Source organism: Athene cunicularia (assembly GCF_003259725.1).
Source record: "Athene cunicularia isolate RWA chromosome 10 unlocalized genomic scaffold, athCun1 chr10_part1, whole genome shotgun sequence".
Taxonomy (NCBI): domain Eukaryota; kingdom Metazoa; phylum Chordata; class Aves; order Strigiformes; family Strigidae; genus Athene; species Athene cunicularia.
Window position 1 is genome coordinate 10486549 of NW_020799112.1, and position 18701 is coordinate 10505249.

Consider the following 18701-nt stretch of genomic DNA (forward strand, 5'->3'; position numbering starts at 1 on the left):
AGACAGCCCCTCGGTCGGTCGGTCCCGTCCGCGGTCCCTCCCGCACTTCGCGTCCCTTCATCACCCCCGTGGTGGCCGGTGCCCCACGTCCCTCCCCAGCGCGGCAGCGGGTCCCGGTCCCACTTGCTGGTCCCCAGCCGGTCCCAACCCTGCACGCCTCCCTGGTCGCTCCCAGCCCGTCCCCGTGGCATCTGGCCGCCGTGGAGGCTGAACGGGGCCGAACAGCTCCGGTGGCTGGAGGGACCGAGCGCGGTCCCGGCACGCGTGAGTTGCGGCGTGGAGCTGTTCCACCGCCGTGTTAGCATCCTCCGGCGGGAGCGGGGGGGCCGTCCCTCCGGGTAGACACGTTGGGGTCGTGCTTTTTGACTGCAGCCTTCTCCATCAGCCCATCCAACATCTTGATCTGCAAACAGCCCCTAAGTGTTTCCCCAAAGCTGTGGTTTTAGGTGGAAACCCCACTTGGCGCGGGGGGGCTCCGGGGGAGGCTCTTGCCCCCATGGCCAGCGTTGGGGAGCGATGGGGTGGCTGCCGTGGCAGTGGCGTGGTTGGGCACCCGCGCTCGGGGACCAGACCCGAAATCATCACCGGCGGTGTGAGCGGGAGACGGTGCCCGAGCAAACGAGTCGCGTTGGTCAGCAAAGGTGGTAGCTACGGAAAAGAGATGTTGGGCTGCAAGTTGCAGGGATGACGACGAGCTACTTTAAACCTACAAGTATTGTGCTCTCCTGTAATGCCTGGCTCGGTTCACACAGCCGCAACTGGTAACACCACCCACCGGACCAGGGCCGAACTACAAAAACATCAAAGGGATTTTTCCCTGGACCTACTGTGCACATGCCCTGCTGATAAATTGCAGTATTTTCCTTCTACTGGTGATGCTGCTTAAGCACGGGTCTAATCTGAGAAAGGTGCTGTTCTGCAGGGAAATACTCGTGTGCATCCTGTCCCCTTTTCACTTAGCAGTCTTAAAGATAAAGAAAAATAGGAATTGTTTAAAAAATGTGCAAGCAGCCCAGCATAGAGGGTGAAAAGCGTGTGTTAGATTAATCGGAGATTAGCTGCCGTGGTGTTTAGGAAACCAGGCTGTAGGCTATTCCCATAATAAATCTCGCCACGTGGTTCGTAGCAGCCACAGAGAGGAGGAGAACCCAGTGTAACTCGCGGAAAATACAAGTTATCCGTGAAGTGAATGTAATGAAGCAGGTCTTGTTACTCTGTTGGGATTCCTGGGTGCGCAGCAGTGCAAGGGGATGGTTGAAAAAGTACTTATTGGGGTGGGGGGGTTGTGTGTGGGGGAACAAAAGTGAATTTTTCAAAGCAAAACTTTAGGAAGTTGAGTGTGTGTCTAGTTTATCTCCTGCTGCTGTCCAAATTGCCCTGCGTGTTTGTTTATGCTGCGAGCTGGCTCCTGACTTCCAGCCTGACTTCGGGGTGTGTTTTGCTGGCCCCGCTAAAGAGTGCTTTGCCACACTTTAAAAGTTTTTCTGTTCTGAGGGTTTTTTTTTTCCCCCTTTGCTGGGTTTATACGCTCTAGATACAGTTAAGAGCAAGGTAACGTGCCTCTGTGCTCTGCTGAATTCAGTAAAGCCCCCCGTGTCGGTGTCAGTCACGCCGGAGCAGAAAGCCTCGCCGCAGGGACGGGTGCTGTGTCGGGAGCGGTGCCGCGCTGCGTGAGACGGGATGCTCTGCTCCCACCCCTGCAGTTTTCAAACTCCCCAAAATGCTGGCCTGGTCACTGTGAACCAGGCATTGGGAGCTGCTGGTCAGCGTGCTGGAGTGGGCTCAGCAGCGAGACAGTATTTTCTTTCTTCTTTTTTTTTTTTTTTTTTTTTTTTTTTTTTTTTTTTTAATTTCCTGGAGCTCTTTGTTCTGGGTGGTGGACAGCTTTTGTCTGTTATTGCTGAGCCGGGCATTCAAAGACAGGCATAGGATAGGAGAGGCTCCCCGGTTCTGCTCAGTAACAGCCTTGGAATTAAACATCATCATTTATATTTAAGTAGGCTTAACTTCTAAATTATTGAAGCTCTAAGCTTTCACTAATTCCTACTCTGTGTGGCTTTGTTGGTTTTTTTAGATGCAAAAAAAAAAGATTGCTTTCTCCTAAATTGGTGTAATACCCTGTATTTTTTCTTAATATATATAGAGGGTATCGGGTATAATTTCCCCAGTACCACTCAGAGACGCTATACGAAATTCAAACCCATGTCGGGGCTTTGTCTCTCTCTTGGGGGTGGGGAGGGTGGGGGGGTATTCAACAGGAGAATTTCAGGACATGGTTTTCCTGCGTGGTGGATGCAGCAGGCGGCCTGTGAATTGAGGTGGTCGTCTCACAACCACATACTTTTGCGCCATGTCTGGGACCCGTGCTGGGTGCAAAGCTCACGCAGGGGTGCGAGCACACAGCCCCCCATTCTGGTGGCACTCAGACGTCTGCTGGGGCCATCATGGTGCCGAAACTAAACTTCTCTTTGGAAGTAGATAAAAACCAGTCAAGAGAGAGGGGAGCAGAGCGGGTCAGTACCTTCCTGATCTGACCCGCCACCCCCCGCACAGGGAGTTAGAAATCTTAAACTACTCGAATTGCACTTCTTCTTATTACCTGTCAGGCTCTGGACCTTGCACAGCACAAACTCCCGCGCTTGCTTAGGAGCTGGCAGAGCATCCCAGGGAGAGGAGCTGGACAGAGGGCCCCAGATTTAAGGTTACGGCCCTGTTCCCCACTCCCCTCCTTCCTGCTCAGCCCCAGTTTTCACCCACGTGCCCTGGTGCAGTCAGCCGGGCGTGCCTCAGTTGAGAGAGAGCTGCAAAACGGCTCTCATTTTATGCGTGCAAATGAGAAAGCATCTCTTTTTTTCTGTCTGTCTGAACTTTTCTTTCTCCGAAGTCCTTGTTTCTGGAGAGTCCCATGTTGCAGCGTTTGAAGTGCCAAGCAGTGCCTTCGTGGTGATCCCAGCTCCTTGCTTCTCAAACCCTTGCGACGGCGCTCCCCCCACACCTCCCTGTCCCCACTGCCTTGAAACATTTTTCTCCACCACACTGGGATGGCCAGACCTGGCTCTCTCGCCTCGCCTCAGCGTTAGGATCCAGCGCTGGCTCCAGCGGGAGCAGGATGGGGCCCCGACGCAGGGCTGTGGCACGGGGAGCAGCATGCAGTGGATCTTGTGCGAAGCTGCTGCTGGCACCCAGCTTTTACTCCCGAAGCAGCGAGCTGATCCAGCACGCATTTGAGCAGACCACACGCTTAGGTTTTCAGCCTGCAACAGATTTGGGACGGAAGATGCTTTTCTCTGTGCCCCCTTCCCCCTACTATATTTCATGCTTTGCACTCCTGGGCTTCTGGATATTGTCCTTTTATTTGATCTAACAAAACAATGCAGGAGCCTCCCCTTGCAGATTAAGAATTCCCATTTAAATCAACCAAATAACATTGGGCAGGAACAGGAATAGTCCATTCAAAATTACTTTGAAATCACAAACTTATTTGAACTTTACTGGAGCTTTTAGTTTTACAGAGTTTAGAAACTAATAAATTATGTAGCAGGGCTCATGAAAATCTACCCGAGTCCATTTATCCAAAAGAATATGCAACATTTTGGTTTTGCAAGAAAATAAAAATAATTGTTTACACATGTTCAGGAGTCATTGGCAAGCATATAAAACTGATGGTTAAGGAGGCGAACATGTCAATAATTGCACTTTAAGAGAAGAGAGAGGCAAATAGGTGAGCGTACTGAGAAAAGCACAGAGCATACTGATCTGGCCTTGCTATTATATCAGATGTCACTGTTGTATCGCACCCTCCACTTGAGAGGAGCCCAGTCACTTAACAGCCCAGACCTGCTCCTTTGTTGGTAATTTAAAACCAGAGTTTCTGAGCAGAGTCAAGGATTTGCCGGCTTTTTTTTTTTTTTTTTTTTTTTTTTTTTTTTTTTTTTTGCATGTGATTGTGTTGATGAAGCTAATGGCAAGTCAGGAGGATGCGGGTTGTGGCAGGTGATTCTGCCGAGCTGTGAAGATGCTTTTGCAAAAGGATCTTTGCTGATGAAACTTGAGAGTACGTGAAAAGGGAGAGAAGTGCTAGTGTTTCGCTGAAACAGCTCTGGTTTTGAAGCAAGCAGGGATCAGTGCCATGCTTGGCTCCTTGAGAGGAGGAAGGCAATGCTTTCCTCCACCCTCAGAGTGCCAGGTGATAAGGCAGAGGGGCTTGGCAGGGAGGAGAGTGCTGTTTGCTTTGAATCCCCTGGATGTGATGAGGAATTTCAGAGGTTTTCATGTTCACAGAAACTTCTCTTCCTCCAGAAGGACCTTTCCTTTCCTTTCCTTGCGTGCCACCCAGCTGAAAGCCAGGGGCTGGGCAGTGGGGGATATGCTGGCTGGTGGGTTTTGGCACTGTGATGCCGAGGAGCCTGTGGCTCTCTCAGCAGCCTTGTGCCCTCGCCCTCCTCCCAGCTGATGTGTCTGGTCCACGGGCACCATTACCTACTGCGTGGCCACTCCATTCCCTGCCAGGTCTGTGCAAGGCACCAGCCACAGGGACAGCCACCTCCCTGTGCTTTCTTGCAGGGTTGGGAGCTGAAATCATCTCTTCTCTGTCCTATGTTAGAGCATCCTTGGGGGCTGAACCCTGGAGGGGCCCTGGCTCTGGGCACAGTGCTTCCCATTTTGACTGCTGCTTTGCTGTCCTCTCGTGCGCGGTTGTTTCGTGTTCCGTATTTGTATCACTGATGCCCTCTGCGGTGAGACCATGATCTGGTCAGGGCTGCGAAACACGTGGGGAATGCAAATAACAACACATCCTATGCTTGGCTTGCTGCCGTGCTCTCTGGATGCCTCGCTGTGGATGGAGTTACTGTGGGCAATTAACTCAGAAAAGGTCTTTGCCCTTTCCAGCTATACCAACAGGTTTCACCCTGATTTCTTTAGAGATGGGGGAGCCCGTGAGGACTCGCAGCTCTTCGTGGAAAGGGTCTTTGTGCTGTGAATGCTTCCAGCTCCCACGCTGTGTTTAACAAACGACCTCCTGGGATTTGCTCACTCTGGTCTCGAATATCTGAAAATTATTTGGGGCCACTTCTCTGGCTCTTTGGTCTGTGTTTGTCTTCTTGGCTAAAATCTGTTTCCCTGCTGAGGGCAGCGACACTGGGCATGTCTCTGAGCTCTGCATCAGGTGGCTGAGAGGTTGTGTTATCCTCGACAGAGACCTCCTAATGAGTGGATGTGGTTTATGTGCCTTGATGGAAAAATCACTTTATATAACCTCCTATCTGAAAGGAAAGGGAATTAAAGAAAATCTGAGCTAGTAAACTTTACTGCTAGCAAGATGTTGGGCCTGTTACAGCCTATTCTCCTCTTCTTTAAATATAAATTTTTCTGGATGCCCTAAAGAGCCAATTTGCACTTTACTACAGTGTAGTGCTTTTCTCCTTAGGATCTGGGTCAGCCTCAAGGAGGTTTAAGGGGGCACCAGCTGGATTTTTAGGCTGCCAGTTTCATCAACCTGAAACCCGTTACAATCTGCTGGAGAACATCTTTCAGGTCCAGATACCTCTTCCTTCCATTTGCAGAAGGGTTTTGAAAAAAACCACACCACTGAAAAAAAACAGGAGCCATTTTTTGCAGGACTGTCCCAACCTGCACCCAGATTTTTGGTCCTAATACCCACCTGACTATAAAAACCTCTGGTCCTGGGCTCATGGGACTCCAGGGGCTTTATTGAAGCAGGACCAGAGTGGCTGTGAGTGGTGGTAAGGCTCACTGGTGGGTTGCTGCTGATTTATGTTGTGTTATGCTGGAAACAAACACAGTAAACCATGAGAGGGTGAATTTCTGCTCATGAGAGGCAATTTTCAGGTGGATGTCATGCTGTTGGTATGATGAGAGAGGAGCTGGGGCTGCCTTGGTCTCTCTGCCAGTGCTTCTGAGGAAGCTGTGCCGGGAAGAGCAGGGTGGCCCTGACTGCTCCTGCGGTATCTCACCTTGCCACAAGCTCAGACTGGGCTCTTGGTGGGTCATTTCATCTCTCTGTGCTTAATATTCCCTGTCTAGAATGGGAGTAATAATACGGGCTTCATCTGTTGGGACTGCGTGCTGCTGGGGCAGGGATGGCCCTGCTGGCTGTGGGTCTGGACAGGGTCCAGGAGGATGAGCTGTGATGTTACCAAGGTCCTTTGCGATGGATGTCACTGCTAATTAGACTGGTGAGATTAGCTGCTGTATTTTTTCGGAAGCACAGGAAGGAAAGCCAAAATCATGTTTCCCAAATGGAGAAGGGCAATGCTAGGGTATGAGCAAGTTCTTTTGAAGCTTTGAACATGAATCACAGTGTCAAGTAAAAAATAATTAAACTTATTTTTTTTTAAATGTACTTCAAAGTGTCTTTTAAGCTTCCCATTAATTCGAAGTTCTTTCTCTCAGCACTAAATAAATCTCTTGGTTCAAAAGCGCAAGTGCTAATTGGTTTCTCTGAGCATGCCTGTCTTCTTGATCAATAGGGGAAGTAGTTTTTGTTAAATATTTGCACATATAGTCACATATTGTATTGCTTAGGGAGACTGTAAATGTTTCTCAAAAGGAGACTTGTAGATTGAGGATTCCAATAATTTTCTTATGGCCTTTATGTCAGAGCTAATAACGCTTTTTCCCTCCATCCTTTTTCAGAAAGCAAAGCTATTTTCCCTTGTGTACTCCCCGGTGCAGCCTGCTGGTGTTGAGACAAGCAGTCTGTTCAGCTGCCTGTGTAACACCCCTGCTTCTAACTACAAACTCAAGCTGCCGTGAGCCGAGTTTTACAGTTTCTGCCTCGAGCAGAGAGAGGCTGTGACGCACGCTGCCTCACAGTCCGTTTCGGGAGGTAGCTGGGACGTTGTGTGGGATGAGCTGTGTTTGGATACACAGCCAGCTGTTGGAGAGGGATGGGGCTTTCAGACACCCCAAGCAAAATGTGCACAGCCTTGAAAATTTCCTCTCTGTCTCTCTCAATTAATTGCACTTTTACCATTTCCATGTGCCTTCAGAGTGTCATTTACTTCCAACTTTGCAGCATCGTTTCTGTGACTCACTGCTAACTACAGTTATTTATGCTAACAGAGCTGGATCCCTCTCTTCCCCTGTCACCTCCTTACTTTGTATGTGCTCTCTTTCCAGCCGTCTGAGCTGACCTCTAGAGAAAATGCCAGGAAAACTTTCTTGTCCTGCCATGGAGATTCCTCTGTGAGTGTCCCTGTCCCTTTGTCTCTCATCCTGAGTGTCCCAGGGAGTCAGGGCTTTGCGTTCAAGAGTCCACCTTTGAGACCTGGAGCCCCACAGTGCCAATCTTGGAAGACCAAATCCCAACATCCCTGTTTGAAGCCTGATCCTTGAAAACCACTTTTAAGGCAAATAATCCCATGGTTACAACCAAATAGATTAAGGGGGGCCTTTAGAAGGGGACAAAGAAGCTGTAAGGCACCCAGTTGCTACCATGCCTTGCATGCAGTTCTCTCTAGAGTGGCTCTGCATCAGCCACATGGATCTTAGGTTGGGCTTTTTGTGGACTAGTTTCTCATACCTATTCCTCATGGTGTGCAACACTGGGTAGTACAGCATCCCAGGGCCTGTCACTTTTTGACAAAAACCCTGAGGAACATGATACCTTGTAGAAGAGAGAGAGGTGTTCTTCTCACTAAGCCCACTCTGTGCCCCCAAATTATACCATGAGGCTGAGGGCCATATGGAAGGGAGCTGACTTCAAGGTGACCTTTGGCTGGAGAAGAGCCCATGGCTACTTCCTCAGAGCTTTCTGCATGCTGGGGACCTGCTGGGCTGCGGTACCGTGGTGGTGCAGAAACACACTGAGGCCAGCTTGCCAGCTTGGTTGTTGCCGACAGTGCCACCGGGGACTCACTCATTTGCAAGACATTGACCCCTGGAAAGACAGAGCCTGTGGTTTTTGCAGATTGGGATACTGAAGCCCTTGAGGACCAAAGCTCAGCTTTTTAAGGCAATTCCAGATCTATCTCTTTAATGATGCAGATAGGCAGCTTTAGGATGTGCCCATGGTGCCAGGGAAAGGCGTAGGGACTTTTGAAGAGCAGCAGATGCCTCTCTGCATCTTTCAGCATCTAAGTATCTCAGGAGAAGAGAGACTTTTGTCTGAGTTTGCATGGAAAGCCCATGCTGGGGTGAAAGATAGAGCTTGGCTTCTCCCAAATCCCCAAATGGGGTGGGCTTGCTTCTCCCCATATGTCTGGTTAGTTAGTCATCTGGTCCTGAAGGCCCAGAAAAGTGTCAGTTGGATTTCTTCAAGGTCAGAAAAGCATCCCATGATAAAAGCACCCATTGAGGAGGAGTTTGGGTTGTTTTTTCTGGACACTGTGAGGTATCTGTGTGTTACAAACCAGTTGCACGCTGGTGGCACACCTTGAGGCACAGTCCTTCTCTCCTGGATCCCAGGACCAGCCAGTATCCATCCCCACCCCAGCTGAGGGTGTCTGAGGGCACTGGTCCTAATAATTAGTGTCATCACTTCTGCTGCTCGTGCAGCCTCGAGTTAGGATGTGGACCGAATGTTTATGGAGGTAAACATGATTATCTCCAATCACAGGCTTTAATGATGGTTATTAGAATGACAGCTATTGTGGCAAGGACATGTAATTATGTTGATTCTTCCTTTTATTGTACATATAATAATAAGCTGTTTTATCTAAGAGTACAGGGGAGCTGGGGGAAGATGAGGCATTTATTTCATCAGGGTTTTTTTCTGATTGCCTGTTAGGTTAAATCTTGAAACCTTGTTCAGTCTTTCTGGAGTCAGAAGTCCCCCTCGGTTCAGTGTCAGGATGCAAGGGTCCTTATTCTATCTAACTGCCAGGAGCGCCCACGCAGGGAATGGGGCCCCAGCATGGTAGGTGCTGTTGAGACTCTGGCCACTTTGCAGAAAAATGCAGAGCATTCATCTAATTCCTTAATTTTCACAAAAAAAAGTAATTGATGGGTTTGTGCTGGCTGTAGTCTAACTTGCTGAGAGGACCCCAGGGCTATCTCATAAAAAAGAAGTCACTGTGAGCGATAGATCACTGAGAGATGGCTGGAGCTAGCCTGACATTTTAAGACTTAATGGGTTAATAAAGTGTGTGTTTTAGGTGTCTGTCACTAAGTAGAGTTTGTCCATTCCCTGCACACACTCATACCTTGATGGCAGTACCTTTGACCTGCTGTGCACTACCCCTGCCTTCTTTGTCTGCTCCGTCCATCTGCCTCGGCTCAGGTTGCACTCAATGTTTATCCCTCGTAATCCAATTTAAGTTGCCGTAGAAAGCAATGGGGATTTACAGAAAGAAAGAAAAAAAATCTCGCTGGTTTGCAGAGCAGAAAAGACAGATTTTTTTCTTCTTCTTCAGGATAGCTGCCTCTTCCCATCTCTTATTTCACCATGTATCAACAATCTGCCCTCCACTCCGGTTTTGAGCCTAGTGCAGTGAGATCTTGTCCTTGGTGGGGGTCTGTATTAGGGATGGGCGTTACAAAAACTGTGCTGTGGCTGGTGTTTGCCAAGAGAAATTGCCCGTGTGCATCCCAGTTCTGTGAGCAGCTATGGAGTCAGTCTCCCTGAGCCCATGAAAGAGGGGAGAAGCTGTATTGCAGGTTTGAGCAGCTGGAAACCTCCACCCATCGATGGGCTCTTGCACAAGAACTGTTAGAAAGGCTTTCCCCATATTCAGATCAAATGGTAGTTTTCTTACTCTGTTGGAATTTCTTCTCCATTGCTCTTCTTTAAAAAAAAACCCAAAACAAACAAAAAACCCTAAAAAAACCTTCCATCCCTGTATTTAAACCCTTCAGATACTTATTTGACTCCTGTTTCTTGGTCGCTTTTTGTCTTTCATGTCAGCTTGTATTTTGGGCTAATCTTTAAACAATAGCTCTATTACTGTCGTCTTCTGTAGCATCTAATCATGACTGTATGGCAAATTATACCCTAAAAAGGTGTGCTGGACCAAGTGAAGCATAATATGCCAAAGATGTAGTGTTTAAACGTTCTGTTGGCAAAAGAAGTAAATTAGGATGAATCTGTATGATGGGAAGTGAGGGTTTGCCTATTGTTGGTACAAATTCTGCAATAACTTATCTCTCATGGACTTCGTTTAGTGTAATTGCTTTGCAAGAAACCTTTTGTGTCGCTGAGCCAGAACATTGTGCATTTGTATTTCGGTGCTTAACTTGCTCTTCATTAAGGACTGAATAGCACCATCCTTTCGCCTGTTACAGCGTGAGACAGACCAAAGCGACAGAAGGGCACGGTGTTAAGTGCGAGAGGCAAACATCCTCCCGCTCTGCCAAGGGGGAGAAGTGTCGCAAAGATGCCGGTGGCAATATGGTCCGAATCAGGAGCTGCTGATCCTCCTCTTCACCCCTGCTGGCTGTGTGGGGCACAGCACAGCCCCCACCCCATCTGGTTACCTGGGGGAGAGGAGTGGATTTTTTGAACTGGTGTAAACTTCTGCTTCTGGGGTGGGAATGGCTGATGCCCCATGCTCGTGTAAGCTTTTGTTGCCTATTGCTGCACCCCTGCAAAGGGAGGGGGAGAGGCAATCTGCAGGGGGGTATGAGTCGGAGCTGGGGTTTGGCACGCCACTGCCTGTCCCCTTCACTGGAGTCTCCAAAGGCAGCCTTGAAGGTCTCTGCCTGTGGTTGTGCCTTTGGAAATTCTGCCCCAAGATTTTGAGAACAAAGCCCTGGGGGGCAAAGCATGCCCAAGGGTTTTATGTTTCTCTGAAACACTTGCACCCTGTAGTCATCTTGTAGCCCACTGTATCCCAAATGTTTTCATCATCCTGTTAGCTGCCATAGCAGCTGGCTCTTGCTGCTTCTTGTGGACACACCGCTGACTCTGCCCTTCTCTCTTCGTTTTAGATTTTGGCCACTCCTCCGAGCTGGCGTTTGTTGTGGAGCCTAGCGATGACATAGCTGTGCAGGAGCAACCCCTGATCCTCTACTGCCAGGTGGAGGGCATCCAGCCCATCACCATCACATGGCGGAAGAATGGCGTGATGATCGTGGACAGCGAGAATGCCTTTATGTTGGCCAACGGGTCGCTCTACGTCTCCCGCTTCCAGAGGGTCCGGGGAGATGGGTCCTCGGATGAAGGCGAGTACGATTGTATGGCACAAAACCACTATGGGCTGGTGGTGAGCCGGAAGGCGAAGATTCAGGCAGCAAGTAAGTATGGGCAATTCTGCAAGGGGCACTGGCTTTGCTGGGAAGCAGGAGGACAGTGTGGTGGGTGCTGGGTGTTGAGGGAGGGAGGATTAAAGAGGGGAGAGAGAAAAAAAAACCTGGAGCTGGTGTGGGGATCTAATCTGTGTAGATATCTAGGTGTGAAAGAAGAGCTAATCGGCCTTCTCAGGGAGAAAATTAAAAGCCACCTTCTAGCACTAAATTCCCTGTCTCAGAGGGGTAAGTTATGTTAAAGTCATGTGGTGAAGTAGTCCGTGGTTTGTGTATCTCCTGTGGTGGGTTTGGAAGCCCCTTTGCTGTGCAGCATGGCTGGGCTCTGCTTGGCAGGCAGTGCTTTCCAAACCATAGGCAAAGACCTTCTGAAGGTCATGGTTTCTTTCATTTTGTTATTTAAAGCAGGCAGTGTGGAGGCAGCAAGGTCTTATTTACTACCCAGCATGGCAGTGCCTTTGGGGGCAAGGCTAACAACACCAGACAGATTGTCTGGTGGGGGAGCTGGGAGGAGGAGAGAGATGAAAATGTCAGCGAGGGAATAAAATTTAAAGGTGGGGGAGGAAGAATTACAGGGCAGGCTGTGACTCCAGCCCTGCGCAGTACCCGCCTTAGCCCGTTGCATTGCCATGGCCAGAGCAGTGGGTCCTGTTGGGTCTCCTGCCATGGCTGCTGGGTTCCCCCTTGCTGGCTCTGGTTGCTGGTTTGTTTGTCCCAGGACTGATGGCAGAGCTGAGGTGTCGTGGTGGTTTCTGTCCCTGTTGTGTTGGTGGCTGGCTTTGCCCACAGACTCTGTGGGCTCTGTGGGTGCAGCTGCTAATCCTTTTTGCATTCAACCAGAAGTCGCTGCTGGGTGTCATTTATATATGGGTGTGAGGACAGGTGTCTGGTAGGGCCCTGAGACCTGGTCAAATGCTGGCTTGTTAAATAAGTTCTACTGAAGGGTTCTCCAACTTGTTTGGGAAATGGCTACTGTTGTTCTTTCTGTGCAAGCCACTTACTACCGCTTCTGTTGCGTTTGCAAATTGCGCTGTGATTTTTTTAGTGCAAAGCAGGAAAAGTCTATGGTAAAGTCTGGGGCTGTGATCCCCTGGCTGCGCTCCCCAAACTGGGGGGGCCTATCGGAGCGCTGTTGCGTGCTCCCCGCAGCGCCGGGGCCGGCTGGCAGCCCACCAAGGGAACACTCCAGCCCTTATGTAGAACAATTCCTGAGTGCATGAAGTGGCCATCTGCAAACCTAGCTTTTCAGTAGTGTAAGAAGTGACATTGTCCAGGAGCCAAGGGCTTTGGGTCCGTGCCAGATTAGCAGCTGGATCTCAAACTTGTCAGTCTTGTGGTGCTAAACCTTGGAGCACTTTTGGTGAACAGCTCTGGCATTTATGAGCTGGGAGCTGACTGACGCACAATGTCAAACTTCTCGGACCTGTAAACAGGAGACATGAGAGCCGAAGGAATTACCTATGGGATAGTGGATTGTCAATAAACACTGTTATCTCAGCTCCTGCATCAATATGTATGTGATATGCTGTGTGTTCCTGAATAGCATTTCCTTTTGTAGCCATAGTTTCACATGAATCAAAATGAAAAAGGGATTGTGTTGAAAATGCTCTGGAATCTACTCTGACTTCAGGCTTGGTTTCTTGCCAGCCTTGAGAAGAGATCTGGGAGAAGCCAGCACAAAACAGGGCACACCTGGCCTCGATGCCACAGGTGCCTGTGGGTAATGGGAATAAACTGGGATGTTGTGGGCAAATGTAACCTTCTGCTCGGGGTGAGCTCACCTGCTGTGCCTGAACCGCAGGAGCACGCGCTTGCACTTAGGACTCAACTTAAACATAGGTGAAATCTCCTGTGAATGAATCACAGTTGTACCTTCGAGCCCCTGTGTCTCAGGGTGGTTACACACAAGGAATAGTGATTCTCCTTGCCCCAAGTCCCGTTAAGCAAATCAAACAAAGGAGGAGGGTAATTATCCCATATTAGTGATGACAGGAGCATTGCATCGAAGAAATGGGTGCTTGCTGCCTGGAAGAAAAAAAAAATAAAAAAAATGAAGCACTAAGCAGACCTTTGCGGAGCAGAGTAAATACTGCCGGTGGGTAAAACCTCATCCCAGTGCTGATCTCTTCTTCCCTCTGAGCCTGACATCTGAACACAAAAGCAAAGGAGGAATAAAAACCTTTCACAAACAAAAATCTTGAAAGTTGATCAAGGCCGTGCTACTGAGGAATAAAAGGGATCTGACAGACCGGAGCCCCTCGAGAGCTCTGCTGCACTTTTCACTGTCTTCAAAGGCAGGCTGTTTGTCTCGTATCACCGTTACAGACCCTGGCTTTGTATTATTGCTTGGAATATAATCTTCTTGGCTTGGAGGAATGTACATATTTGCATTCAGGAAATGTGGGCTGGATATCATATTTTTATGTTTCAAATTTACTTCAACACTTGGCACTGAGTAAAATTTAACTGGAAGAATATGCTGCTCTCAGCCGCTGCGCGTGCGGCCCCGATGCGCTTGAGGTGCATACAGTTTCCCCACGGAGAAGGCACTTCTTAAAACTTTCCTCTTAAGAATTGACTCATTAAATTTATTTAACTAAGATTCAGGAGATTTTCTGTATGTCGTCATTATTAACCGAAGATACCCAGCAGAGGGAAGTGGACCTTGGCTGGTTTGTGGATTGGCAGGTCAGGTGCTAAACACATTGATAATATTTTTGTAGTGTAACCTTCTTTTGAACAAGTACAAGTGAGCAAGAAGCCTACAAGTCTCTGAGTTGAGCAGAGGCCCTTGGCATTTCCACCCTCTGCCTAACACGTCAGTTGGAATTTTTTCGGTTGCTGTTTCTGCATCTGTTCAAACTCTGCTGCGTTAGTTTAAAAGGTTGTGGAATGCAACATGTTTTTATAATCTGATCAGGTTATTGAATACAGATCTTCTTTCTCCTAATGACAGTTTCATAATTTCGCATGACTCCGAGCTGTCTTAATTAAAATCAGTTTTGTAGGCAGAGTGTTCTCTGGAGGCACTGCTTGGCTGTGTGTTCGCAGGTCTCTTTGAGGAGCTGTATTTCCCTTGTGCATGCCAGAAGCTGATGCACACCTTTGCTCTCTTTGGATGAAGATACCCTCTGAGCAGTAACAGCTAGAGCCCGCTCCTTTGGAAGGTGAGCTCCCCAAAATGCAGCTGCCTTTCTTCTCATCACCACCCTTTGCTTAACTTGGCCTTACTTGACTCTGATCATGTTGTCTCAAGGCATTTCCAGCCCTTTTTGCTGATGCTGTAATTTGATGGGAGCTGGCTCCACATCATCATAAATCACAGCCCAGCCGGTGGAGTAAGACCCATTGATTATATCACTCAATAACAAGCAGTTACCACTAATTGGAAATCACCATCAAACTGGGTATCGGATCAGGCTCTGCACGCGTCCAGCCTGAGAGTAGCAATTTTCCGTGTTTGATCCGGTGCTATAAAAAAAAGGAAAGAGGGAAAGTCAGTCAATTGTGCAACTTAGAGCCAAAGAGGTTTCTTGAAGTTTGGTGGAATGGACCTGCCTAGTATCTGAAGTACTGGGGGACCTGAGAATAGCTCTGGAGAGGTCTGGACTTGTAAAGACTCTTTCCTCATCGTGTCATGCTGCAAGGGGACTGTTTGGTAGCCAAGCATAGCAGTACACATCCCCATGCCCTTCTTTGCTCCCTTACCTCTTCCCTTCTGTGTCCTGCCCCAAATCCCACTCTTACATCCCACTGTGCCTGGCCATCCATGGCACTTACCCCACCAGCAGGAGGGCAGGATTGATAGCCGGGCAAGGCAGATGTTATATCTCTTCTCTGCACTGATCCCTGCAGACAGCAGAAGCAGCTCCTCTCACCCAGCCTGAGGCCAAGCACACCCTCCCCACAAACATGCTGGCCGCTGCGGCCTCTAGGCCAAGGGTCTCAAGGTCATCTGCCAAATATAAAAAGGGGGAAGATCTGGTGCATATGCATGCTTGAAATTTGGTTTCCCTGCCAAGCTGTGTGGCTGAGGGAGAAGGTTGTGAATTGCAGAATTTTTAGAGCAGCAAAGATCTTCCCATCATTTCAGCTCCTCTGCACAGAATATATTCAGGGTTTAACCTGCAGCCCCCTTTCCAGGCTCTGGGGTGGTGGGAAGAGCTGCTGAGCCCAAATAATGGCAGCATTTATAAGAGTGTAGAGACAAGAAGGAAGTCTAAAAGGATTAGGGAGAGACAAAGGGGGCTGATTATTTTATGGGTCACAATACAAGGCATTAGAGTGAGATCACAAAGGGATGTAATTACAAAAGAAGGCCATACTGGGGGGATCAAACCAGGATTAGAGTGGGAAATGTTTTTACACAGTTTTGTTCCACTCATTATGAAGTTAGCATTTTAAATTAAGGTTTAAATAAGGTGGCACCAAAGTTGTCACCAAGGTATTTCCTGGGCAATGCCACTGTTTGGATGCAGATTGTGAGTCTTGGCTCAAAACATCGAGGCAGACCTTAAGCACGTGGGTTTGCTGTTGGTTTTTCTTGTGCGTGTACAGTATCTGTATTGTCAGCAGAGCCCTACCTATAGCTTGTGCTTAGATTGAGTGAACCCACTTCCACAGTTGGAAGCAGGATACTTTTGTGATGACATGTTTTAGTGGTGCGAAACATGTGCTGGAGGTAAAGGTATGCTTTGAAAGCAGGTGCCCTGGTGTCGGTTTGCAGCTCTGGAGACATTGGTTGTGTTACTCCCAGGAACTTTTGGCTAACAGTCACTTGCATTTTATTGCAGTTTGGCCCCTGCTATTGCATGTCAAGTTTCCTTCATCCACAAACAAGATTTTTAAAAAAATTTTTTCAGTTGTGGCTCTGCTTGCATTTAATGCCCTTTCTTCTCAAATGCTGAGTAGGAGGGCTTAGTACTGATGCAGTGATGTTTCTTTATTGTCTGTGCCTTGAATGCTTAAGGTTCTGGGTAAGCCCAAAGCAAGTTCTGGGCTTGTAGCAGTGGGTCTCAGAGGGGAAAAAATACCCATGAGGAGTTACTGGAAAAAAAAAAAAAAAGGAGATAAGTAAAGCCAATAGACTGTGGGAGGTTTTCAGGGAATGGGTATGATGGGTGAGTGGATTATTTCCCTCCATCAGCTCTTTTGGCTGCCTCTAGGACATGCTGCCTCATGTGATGCTGCCTCCCACATCTGTACTGCAGTATTTGGCCCTGTGTGTGCTGCAGAACAAATGCACAAATATAGGAGTCACAGGGGGGAGATCAGAGAGATTTGACTGGGAATTTTAGTAGATTTGTGGGATTAAAAGAGTTTGTCACTTACCACCCACTGCATTTCAGTGTCTGCATGTAACAGCCAGGATTTATCCTGAGAGTTGAGCACATTATAAGACCATATTTCTTTTGGCTGCTCATTTCTTAGCAGTGTGATAATTATTTAAATATCATCTTGCACTTCTTCGTGAGGCTTCCAACGTGGATGCGCCAACCTTAACTCCGGCAATGTTATCTCTCATATAGGGGGTTTGCACTGCAGGCAGTAATGTCACTTAGTCATTTATAGAAAGCTCAGGGGAAATATATCAGAAGAATTTCATTAATGGTAGCACTGTTGAGTTATTTGTCTCAATTAACACTTGGAGCACAGCTGAGGAAGTTCTGACATCTCTGCAGACCGCACCTGCAGCATGAGGCTGCTCCTGAGTTCGTCGTCTGCTTTTTTAACACAGGATGATGCTCCGCTGGTACCTGCGTGGGCAACTCTGTGGAGATGACATGGTGCCCAGCCTCATGTGCTGTGACACTGCTTGTCCCTCTGCCTGCTGCTTTCCTCCAGCCTCTCCTTGAAGCGTGGAGCCATCCTCCTCTGTTATTTTATTCAGGTGGGCAGGACTCTGCTACCTTGGTCTTCTGCTTGCAGTCATCACCCCGGGATATCTTTGGTGCTGTCACCTAGACCAGCTCTTTATCTACTTAGGCTCATCTCAGCTTAAGGATTTGTAATGCTACTAGTTATACAGTTGTTTTTCCAATGGGCTGGTGAGATGACATGATGGTTATATATGGCTTTCACTCTCATTCTGCCCCCCAAGGGTCCCAGCTGGCCATGGTGTGGCCAGCAATATCCATGCACTATCCGTGCCTCAGTTTCCCCTCTCCGAACTCGGGTTGGGTTTACTGTCAGTGTCATTGTTTGCACACCCCTGTGAGCACCTTGGGAGGGGTAAGTTGCTATTTTCTGTTTACTGGGGACCCATGTTATCTGGGTATGGTGTTTCATCTGCGCACTCGCTTCCCTGCGAGCCTGCCAAGAGGTGAAGGGTGCGCAGTGCTGGGGGAAGGCTGGTGTCCAGGTGAGAGGAGGGCTGCTTTGCTGCCACCGTTCATTGGCAAGGCTGTGAGTAGGAATTGATTTTCGGGGGCATTTGACCAGAGCAATCAATGCTCTTGATCTAGCGGGTAACCAGTGAGTTAAAGGAAAGCACCGCTGCATTTGTCTCAAAGCTCTGGTCATGGCTGTAACCTACAGTTACTGAAAAAAGCAAAATATGTAAATAAATAAGCGGGCATGGAAGCCGTAGAGAAAAACACCTGATTTTCTCAGGGCTGTGTCTTGTGTGCTGATCCCTGCCCACAGCAGCCTGCCCGCTATGAGATCAGGATTTGGAGACCCTGCTCTGAGTGTCTGGGGCCTTTGGGTGCAGCAGTGATATGAGCAAGGGTAGACTTCACAAATCCACTCTTAGGGGTGAGTCCCTGCACAGGAGCCAGAGCTGTCTTCCCAGGGCCAGTGGGATGAGACCCAGGAGAGCTGTTGGCCGGAGCTCCCCGACACTGAGGGATGGTGGATCCCCGTTCCATGCGCTGCCTCTTCTGCTCCGGTTTTGGCTCTACCCACTGTCGCAGCCCTGTTGCCGGGAAGGGAGTCTGCTCCCACTCCTCCTAGGCACAGCATATGGTTTTCAGAGAGGTTCTTGCTTTAAACCCAATTTTACAGTTGGGTTGACTGAGGCAAAAGGAGGTCAAACGATTCGCCTGAGGTCACTCAATAAGTGGCTCAGATTAAATCTCAACCCACGATGCTGCCCGTTCCCAGCGCTGGCTGTGCCGGCCAGACCAGATGGCCTTCTGAATGCGGCGTCAAGATCCTCAGCTTTTTCTCTCCCTCATTGTTCTCCATTGTGGGCTTCTGAATGCAGGACCTTGAAAGTGAGAGTCATTTGGATTTGCCGAGTCCAAGTTATTCTGTTTAATGACATGGATTTGCACGAGAGGGTTTAGACACACTGCTTTGCTGCAGAGGCTTGAATTTTGCAGAGGTTTACCTCTTTGCTTCGGTTTTGTGATGTTAAAACTCTCTCTGCCCCCGCCAACTAAAAGTGGTCCCCTACCCTTTCAGCTGCCCCGCTGCTGTCTCACTGGCTGAGCAGGGCTGCCCTGGCCTTGTACCTGTGCAGGTTTGTCCATAGGGCTCTCAGGCCTCTCTGA

The 18701-nt window shown here is 48.7% G+C and overlaps 1 protein-coding gene across 1 annotated transcript in view; it reads left to right on the forward strand.

The window, feature by feature from the left end:
• Positions 1 to 18701, forward strand: part of IGDCC3 (immunoglobulin superfamily DCC subclass member 3) — a 113511-nt gene that overhangs the window by 8935 nt on the left and 85875 nt on the right. The window contains exon 4 of the mRNA XM_026856046.1: positions 10891 to 11196. Within this exon, the coding sequence (XP_026711847.1) occupies positions 10891 to 11196 (306 nt within the window). The remainder of the gene's footprint in view (positions 1 to 10890; positions 11197 to 18701) is intronic.